Source organism: Etheostoma cragini, chromosome 24 (assembly GCF_013103735.1).
Source record: "Etheostoma cragini isolate CJK2018 chromosome 24, CSU_Ecrag_1.0, whole genome shotgun sequence".
Lineage (NCBI taxonomy): Eukaryota > Metazoa > Chordata > Actinopteri > Perciformes > Percidae > Etheostoma > Etheostoma cragini.
Genome location: NC_048430.1, coordinates 8,608,283 through 8,617,320, shown reverse-complemented (window position 1 = coordinate 8,617,320; position 9,038 = coordinate 8,608,283). Strand labels below are relative to the sequence as shown.

General features: G+C 42.0%; 2 protein-coding genes across 3 annotated transcripts in view; both read right to left on the bottom strand.

Moving 5' to 3' along the window:
* Nucleotides 1-1,129, bottom strand: part of LOC117939225 (microtubule-associated protein 2-like) — a 58,559-nt gene extending 57,430 nt beyond the window's left edge. The window contains exon 1 of the mRNA XM_034864335.1: nucleotides 1,083-1,129. The gene's annotated coding sequence lies outside the window, so the exon portion shown is untranslated. The remainder of the gene's footprint in view (nucleotides 1-1,082) is intronic.
* Nucleotides 1,130-2,484: 1,355 nt separating this feature from the next.
* Nucleotides 2,485-8,017, bottom strand: acadl (acyl-CoA dehydrogenase long chain). 2 transcript variants are annotated; one of them, XM_034865089.1, is made up of 12 exons: nucleotides 7,796-8,017; nucleotides 5,952-6,128; nucleotides 5,249-5,386; nucleotides 4,979-5,143; nucleotides 4,817-4,883; nucleotides 4,553-4,717; nucleotides 4,309-4,410; nucleotides 3,575-3,688; nucleotides 3,242-3,369; nucleotides 3,065-3,151; nucleotides 2,834-2,966; nucleotides 2,485-2,803 (listed from the first exon to the last, which is right to left on the bottom strand). In XM_034865089.1, the coding sequence occupies exons 1-11, from the start codon at nucleotides 7,882-7,884 to the stop codon at nucleotides 2,873-2,875; spliced, it is 1,326 nt and encodes a 441-aa protein (XP_034720980.1). In that variant the 5' UTR covers nucleotides 7,885-8,017; the 3' UTR covers nucleotides 2,485-2,803; nucleotides 2,834-2,872. The 2 variants fall into 2 exon arrangements, with proteins under 2 accessions (XP_034720980.1, XP_034720979.1); XM_034865088.1 differs by having other exon boundaries at nucleotides 2,485-2,966.
* Nucleotides 8,018-9,038: the final 1,021 nt, after the last annotated feature.

Below are 9,038 nucleotides of genomic sequence, written 5' to 3'. Positions count from 1 at the left end.
ACTTCAGATACAGTATTAGGAGACCACTAAGGCCTATATAAAAGAGACTTCAGATACAGTATTAGGAGACCACTAAGGCCTATATAAAAGAGACTTCAGATACAGTAGTAGGGGACCACCAAGGTTTGTATAAAAACACTTCAGATACAGTATTAGGGGACCACTAAGGTCTCTATAAAAACACTTCAGATACAGTATTATTGGACCACTAAGGTCTATATAAAGGAGACTTCAGATACAGTACTAGGGGACCCCTAAGGTCTATACAAAAGCATCCAAAGAGCGTCATGTCATGGGGCCTTTAAGTACACAACATGGATGTTATTAAAATGAATGTGTTTAAATATGTCCATCCGATCCAAGGTAAGCCATGGTACCTTTTGCTGATCTAAGCTGGTAACGACTGCAAGGGCAACCGGCTGTGGCACCTACAAGCTGGACTACTCCCATCTCCTCAAGGCATGACCATGGGCAAGACATGAATCAATATCTACATGTACAGAGACGACTACGGCCAAAATAATCTATACCTCCACATAATAAACTCCCTGCCTTTCTTCACAGGTTAGGCTGCCCCCCCCCCCCCCCCCCCCCCCCCGTAGGCTACTGCAGTGTATAGCTGAGGGGCAGCGCCGGTTTCAGCACCATACAGGCGTGGACCAGAACAAAAGGCGCAGGCTGCTGCAGCGAAGAGGCGCAGCAGGGACGCAGCAAGACAGCAATAAATACCGCAAATAAAAGATAATTTAACACATTTCTCCACGTGAAAAAACACCGGCATTTTACTCCAAAATCTTCACCAGAAAGCCAAGCAAGTCATGTCGACATTCTATTCCATCTTTTCATATCATATCTCTAAATTTATACATTACTGTACATAACACCATGACGCGCTTACACACACAACAGCTGTGTGTAGACAGCAATTCCAACATTAATAATATACACTTGACTTTTTCAAAGTAACTTTTACAGCTGCCGGTGTTGCATTAAAATAGCTGAAAATCTACACTGATGCTGGTTTGTGCAATTATAGAGCCTTATTTGTCAGTAACAGATAAACAAAGGGCTCCAGCTCTTACCTGGAGGTTCAGGCTGCTGAGCGGCACTAATACCCTTGTGTGAGAGCAGAGCTGTGGCGACAATGAGAGCGGTGTTGGGCCCTCTGATCCCTCCCATCGCAAATTCAGCTACCGTAAATGCAGTAGCGTAAGCGCAACGGAATCATGTGGCTGCAATATGCATGACAGGGCAATCCCTTCTTGTGATTTAATGAAATGTGTGCAACATGTTTGGATTGCAAATATGCAACAAATGCCTGCACAGAGTTAGTCACAGATATACTCTGGCATGACACCAGGCAGAACAGCCAGCAGGTGCCAAGACAGTCAAATGTCGAGTCATTTTAAAGAGCTTCTGCATCTCCATAATGGGCTGCTTTGCTGAAAGGGGAAGCAGTGTGTCCGCAGTGGTAATGAGTGCAGAGCTGGAGCACCAGGGTGTGGCTGTTGCTGAGGAAACATTGAGAAAGGGAGGGGGGGAAGAGAGGAGAAGAGGGAAGGGGATAACATGGATGTGATGCCAAGGAGAGAGTGGAAAGGAGGGGCAATGACAGGAAGGAGGGGGAAGACAGACGAAGAGAACTATAAGGAGAAGATGACAGAGAGAGAGAGAGAGAGAGAGAGAGAGAGAGAGAGGAGGGGTGGAGGAAGCATCAGTGAGCAGTAGCTGCAGTGCTGTCCCCCCCTTCCCCCCCAAGGTGAGGTGTGGTGGGAATGCTGTCTCCCACCTCCACTGGTACTGATGTGGGGCTTTCGGCCATCAGAGTCAGACTGGCATGCTGTGCATCTACAGGCACATCACCACCAAAAATGCAAATACATGAGAATGCAACAGGACATGTCATATTATTTGCACAGCACCTTTAATTACACATTAACCCAAGGTGCATAAAGTGTTTACTCTATGAACCTAAGTAAACAAGCCAGCCACATTCAACAGTCTGCTTTTCCCTGGAGTTTGTGCTACAATGGAATCAAATAGACACCAGTCATTTGTTATTTCTCTTCCAGCTTTCTCCATGTATTCACTGCCACCTATTGGTGGGAATAAGGCATTGCACGAGGGGATGGGTTGTTTTTTTTAAATTTATATTTCATCTCCAACCCTTCGCCTCACATCTCAGCTCAATTCACTCCCTTGCACACTCCTTTAAAGTGATGTAAAATAACTAACTTGTTAAATCTATCTCCGATATTTTTCAACGTTAGCTGACACAATGGAAGAATCTGCAATATTTAAACTTCTTTTGACACTGAATAACACTGGCCAGTTAAACACCTCTGTACACGTTATTTATTTCACCAACGGGACAGCCACAGGAGTACATTTTTAGTCATGTTTCTGATAAATAAATTTCTCCTAAAATTATACATTGGACACAAAAACGACCTACACTTTCATTTACAAAAAAAACATTTTTTAGCTGTGATCTATTATTTTTCAATGCAATAAAGACACTTCAGTGAGTGGTAAATGGACAGAAACACACATTAAAATAGGTCATTTTTTCACATATTTCATTTAATGAAACCTTTAATTTGTTAATCCATAAGTGCACTTTCATATTTTTTTGTCAACCTGTAAATTAACTAATTTAACTTTTCATTCTTAAAAGGAAGAACATAATTTCTTTCTCTCTTTAATCCTTTGATCGATGTGACGAATTCAAGCGTGCGTTCTGTAATACCTTCCCTGACTTCTCTCGACTGTTTCTCTAATTTATCCCAGTTTCAGACACATTCTACAAAACATCTGTGCAATCCACCACACCTTCCCCAGTGCTCGTCCATCATAACAGCATCCATATTTCTCAATTCTGGGTGACAATGGTGCGAGCAATGAGCTCTTTCATGATCTCATTGGTGCCTCCATAGATGGGCTGAACACGCGAGTCTACAAACGCCCTGGAAAAGACAAGAGAGACCAGTTTTGGCAACTTGGGATGACTGGAATACAAACAATGTGGCATTCCTCCCAGAGGTTATCCTGTTTAAACACTTACTTGGCGATGGGGTATTCCATCATATAGCCCCAGCCTCCATGGAGCTGTAGGCACTGAGTGGCCACCTTGTTCTGGAGGTCAGAAGCCCTACAGAGAACACAGGGAACATTAGCAAATAGTAGTTTTCTTTTATTACAAGATTACAAGCTGGTTGATTAAAAAAAAGCACATTCTCACCAGTACTTGGCCATGGAAGCGGTGGAGGCGTCCAGGCGTTTCTCAGCGTGGAGCTGAAGGCAGTTATCTATGAAGGTGCGGCCCACACAGATCTCCGTCTTCAGCTCTGCCAGCTTGTGTTGCACAGTCTGTGGAGATGCAATGATATATTCATTCTCTTTTTGTATGTGTGTGTGTGTGATAAATATATCAAAATACGTAGCTGAGTAAGACAGAGAAGTGGTCCAAAACCTGAAATTGTACAAATCTGGGCTGCCAATCACAGCTAAAACGGTGCATTACAAACGGGAAAGTACACAAGACTACTTCTAAAGAACGCCTTGTTATACAGACCTGTAGATGAGCGATGGTCTTGCCGAAAGCCTTCCTCTGCATCACATAGTTCCTGGTTTCCTCAAACATGAACTCGCAGCTCGCTATGGCCATGCCAGCAATCACGAGACGCTCCTTCGCCGCGAAATGATAACGTGAAGAATCGTTAAAGCCAAACAATCAATTAGTAACCCATTTGACAGAGTACCTTGGGTGTGATATCTAAGTAACTAAACAAACAGAACCAAGTTCATGCAAGGGAAGATCAGTAAAGCAAAAGGGAAAAATTAAAAGATGCTATACTTTGATTGACATTATATAAATTTATATTTTTGCTTTTGACACTGATTGGTATATTTGTCTTACTTCTATTCTAGTTCTAAGGAACTACAGTTCCCATATTTAGGGGCTCTGACTAAGATATGTTGTGTACCCATGGGTGTAAAGACAACTGTCATTGAATTTTTTTTTATACTGATCTAAAAAAAAGTGAAAGTGCCCAAAAAGTGAATTTTGGGCAACTTCTGAAATACCTTTTTTCCATGCTTTCTAAGATTAAACATCTTAGAAAGCATCAGATCAACATCAGATGTTAGGACATCAGAGATGATGACATTATTAGAAAGTGGCAGTCCCACTGAATTTTAAACTGAACCCCCTCCATTCTCCCAGTTTGAAAACCTTGTAATAAAATAGGTATGAGAATGCTAAACAGTCCTTAAGTAAGTTGAACCTTGTCCCTATGTTCCTTTCACCTGAGGCAGTTCGTTCATCAGGTAGTAGAACCCCTTGTTGGGTTGCCCCAAGAGGGCGTCAGCTGGGAGACGCACATCCTCAAAAAACAGTTCAGCTGTATCCTTTGAAAGAAGAAAGAAAAACATCTGCAGTAAGCATCACCAATCTACGTCAATCCTGTGCATGACACCAGACTGACTCTAGCGGGTGATGGTGGAAGGTTGATGGAAACGCCATCGTCCCCGAGCCACTGAGCTCCAGTACCTGGGCCTTCAAACCGATCTTGTCCAACTTGCGTCCTTTCTGGAAGCCCTTCATGCCAATCTCCACCAAGAACAGACTGATGCCATGCGCCGCCGACTTCGCCTCGCGGTTCGTCACGGCCACTACCACCACCAGGTCGGACATCCAACCGTTTGTGATGAACACCTGGAGAATTGAGACGGGGCAAAAACAAGTTCAAGGTGAAGTCGAGACGCAGTGAAATGACTTGAGTGAATGAGTTTTGTTGCTCTTAGGACGCATTACCTTGTTGCCGTTGAGGATCCAGTCGCTGCCATCCTTCTTAGCGTACGTCTTCACACCTTGGAGATCACTGAAATGAAAAAGAAAAAAAAAATGCCGGGTCACCGAAGCTACACCACATTAGTGCCATGCAGGCTGATGTTCCATCTACGCTGGAGTCCGGACCTGCCTGCTCCTGGCTCCGTCATGGCGATAGCGCTGATGCATTTCCCAGCAGTCATCTCGGGGATGAAGCGTTCAATCTGACCCTTGCTACCATAGTTAGAGATGTAGGGCATGACGATGTCGGAGTGCAGGCTGAAACCCGGGCCTGTGCAGTTGGAATACATTCTGACCAAAGACCAGAACAAAACCTCATTAGAAAAAGTAATACAAGATAGTGTTTGATCTAAGATGTGGTTAGTTGTGGGTTTTTTTTTTTTGAAGAAAACTCACTGCTCCTCCCATGTGACAGCCACAGAAAAGATGTCCGCTCCGATGCCTCCGTGCTCCTCTGGTATCATCACTCCCAGCATGCCTTGCTCACCAGCCTTCTCCCACACCTCCCGGCTCACCTGACCTGCCTTCTCCCACCTAGAACAAGCAAAAAGGATTTGTAGTGAGGTTGGGAAAAGACAATGAAGGTTAAGCAATTAATAGGGTTGGGGGGAATAATGTGTAACTCTATGTATTTATGTATGTAGAAGGATTTTTTAACCAATGATTCACCTAAATATCTACATATGTACTTCTTTACAAATAAGATAAATGTCAGACTGACCGACATGTGATGTGCATTATCTTAGAAATGGCTCATGATTTATGGTCTCTAGAAAGGAATGAGAATCACAATACAAATCAAATCAGCACCAGTGTATCTTAAAATAATCAAATCTGGACACAAATGCACATTGTTCCAGCCCTAGCAATCGATTCATTTGTCCGTCTCTCTGTGGTCGTCTTAAGTGTCTTTCATGTTGTTTTGTGTCTCATTGTAGTTGTCTAATTGAATGTGCAACAATAAAGGTTGACAGTGTCTTCAAACAGAGGTGGAGCCCCGGGAGCCCTGGGAGCCCTGAGAGCCCTGGGAGCCCATGGAGCCCCAGGAGCCCCCGGAGCCCCAGGAGCCCCGGGAGCCCCGGGCCAGTCTTCCACTTACTCCTTGTGGTGTGGAATCACTTCCTCTTGATAGAAGCGGCGGACGCTTTGCCTGAAGATATCATGGTCCTCGTTGAAGATCCGGCGGGTCCCGATGTCCATTAGGGTCTTGGCGCTGGAGGTCTCTGGACGGGTGGAGGGGACTTGATGCCCGACCTCCTGGGCCTGACTGTGCAGCCTGGGAGGAATTACAGAATTCAACCAATCAAAGCCTACTCTTCTTAAAAGTCAGCGAGTGGCTGATCTGGCAACCCATGACAAGTGCATTCACTTTGGTAAAGCAGCAGGGGATTATGGGAAGTGTAATATTAAGTTTAAGATGCTACCATTAGCTTGGCAGTAAGGCTGAACTAACGGTATATTCTTATTATCCATGACTTTCTCCGATAATCATGAGATGTTTAAAAACTGAAAAAATGGAATAAGCTAATTAGAACTTTCCAAAGGCCAAAGTAATGTCATCAAATGTCTTGTTCTGTCCAACCAACAGGTTACTATTAAACAAAGATAACATAAGAAAAACAGAAAATCCTCACAGCTGGAAGTTCAATAATTATTAAAAGGTGAACGCATTATTAAAACAGTTGAATATTGTTTTTTTTTTTTCTTCTGTTGAACCACTAACATAAATTGTTAGTTACCGGTTTCAGCTCTACATGGGAGTCCTGACAGTTGTTTATTTGTATATACTTTTACCAGAATAATGTATAATAAAAAAACAATTAAAAAAACAAGTATGCAAGCAAGCAGTTATGAGCGAGGTCCAAGCTTCAACCCGCCATGTCCCAGAGCCCTAAAGCATTTTCCACACCCTCTGGTCCTTCTGCTTTCTTTTTCTTTAAAAGCTTGTAAAACTTCAACCCTGCTGTCCATAGTCAATCCCTGAACATCACTTCTATTCACGAAAAACTGGGCTATTAAAATATGTGTGCTGCACTGAGGTCACTTGAATGTTAAAAAGGTCGTCGGACCATAAAGACAAATACATAAATCAATAAATAAAATGAAACATGAATATCACAGATGTATTTATATTACACACAGCAAGGCCACAAAAGCATTTGTGTTAACAAAACAGTTCTTTATATTTGGAGTCAACCAGTGCAAAAATAGAACAAAAATTGAACATAACTCATATAAAAGGACAACTTAGTTAGTGTATCAATCTTGCATGCAACAGTAGCCCATGGATTAATAGCACAATGACCCCGAAAACTCTGGTCTTATCACACGTTTTTTACGCGTTGTTCACGTGTGAGAGTTCACGTATATTTGAACTGGTTGCCTAAACAACGTAATTACGCGTTGTTTACGTATATTTGAACTGTTGGGCTTTAAAGGCTGCGGCGGGAGTTTTACGCGAGAAGAATAAGAATATGGAGGAAAATAATCTTTAGACAAACACCCCTGCTGTGTGAACTGCGTAGTTCCCAGCCCCCCGGGCTTAGACCCCTAATAAGTGACCATTAAAAATGTTGACATTGAATTTTACAACCTTCGATAATCTTATGTTCTTTTACGTATTACTTTTAAAGTCTGCATTTCCGCCTATGGGTTACATTTTTCAAAATAAAGCTCCATCGATTTAACAGGCTTGTTTTGAAGGAAAGTGTGTCAAAGGTTGTTGCGACCTCTGCTACAGACACGACTTGATTACAACCGTAAACATATACTATTTCCCAATATAATGGACTATAAATACTTAATATAACTAATTCATAAATCTAACTGTGTAGGAATTTCGTTAATGCTACATAACGTTAGATATTTTTCGATGCTGGGCATTTTTGAAACACATTTCAACCTCAAAAGTAATATTATTATTATTGTATACATAAATGTTACCTTGCAGCAGCCACAGAGGCCACGTGTCCTCGCCCAGAGACATTTTTCAGCCCAGAAAGACAAGCTTTGCTAACGTTTTTAACGAACATCTTCGACAAAAGCAGGCTAACTCTCACGTACAAAACGTACAAGCTTAGACTGCAGGGTGCAAAGATCGTCTGTGTGAGAATCACAAAGGAGGATGGATCACTCTAGTCGGTCACCGGCTCCTCCTCTCAGCTAATAAAGTACGTTTAGCTTTTACCATAGGCTTACGTGTAGCAATTAAATGCGGTTTTAGTTCAGTGTATCAATACTATTGTACATTTTTATACTATTTTGTTCAAACAAACTTAAAATGTGACTTGGAGGGAGGAGAAGGTTAAGCAGGTTTGTCCAAGACAACAGCAGATATGTGGTACCTCTCGCCGCTTCCTTCTCTCAGATAGATTTCTTCTTCTACTACACCCTGAACCACTTAACTCCTACCACCTATTGGTAGGACACAGTTGTTGCAGACATACTTGTATTATTAGCCCACAGTAATTATTGTTTTTAGGCGCTGCTTAAATACATGTACAATTAGTAGACTACACATAATCAGATTTAAAATCTATAGGCTATAAATGAAAAGAACATCTGATAGCATACAGCGACATCTTAAAAAATAAGAGAAATGGTCTGGCTAATAAGATATAATTAATAAAAAAATAACTAAATATTGTTTGGTAAAGAAATAATTTAGTATTTTATCCAACCAAAATAGGAGGATTTAATCTTTAGACGTACCCTTTAAGTTTGGAGAGATCTAATACTTAACATCATTGAAAACGTTATAGAATACAAATAGAATTTGGCAAAAAAAAAAAATTTGTTTGTGGTGGCAGAAAAGGATTTAAACACAAAACCTAAGCTTTTTTTTTTTAAGTTACATGACGTGCACGAACGCCACAAGGGGGCAGGCTCGCTCACGTGTACAACTCTGCACCTGTCAGCCCCAGGCTGTCCTGTGTGAGACATAGGAAGGGTCAACAGGAAGATCTGGCAAAGACTAATAGTTACATAGTGTGTGTGTGTGTGTGTGTGTGTGTGTGTGCGTGTGTGCGTGTGTGTGCGTGTGTGTGTGTGTGCGTGCTCACAAGGACACAAAAAGTCTTGCTGTAAGTAAGAAATAAGAACTGCAGAGTTTTACACTCACCGGCCACTTTATTAGGTACACCTGTCCAACTGCTCGTTAACACTTAATTTCTAAGCAGCCAATCAC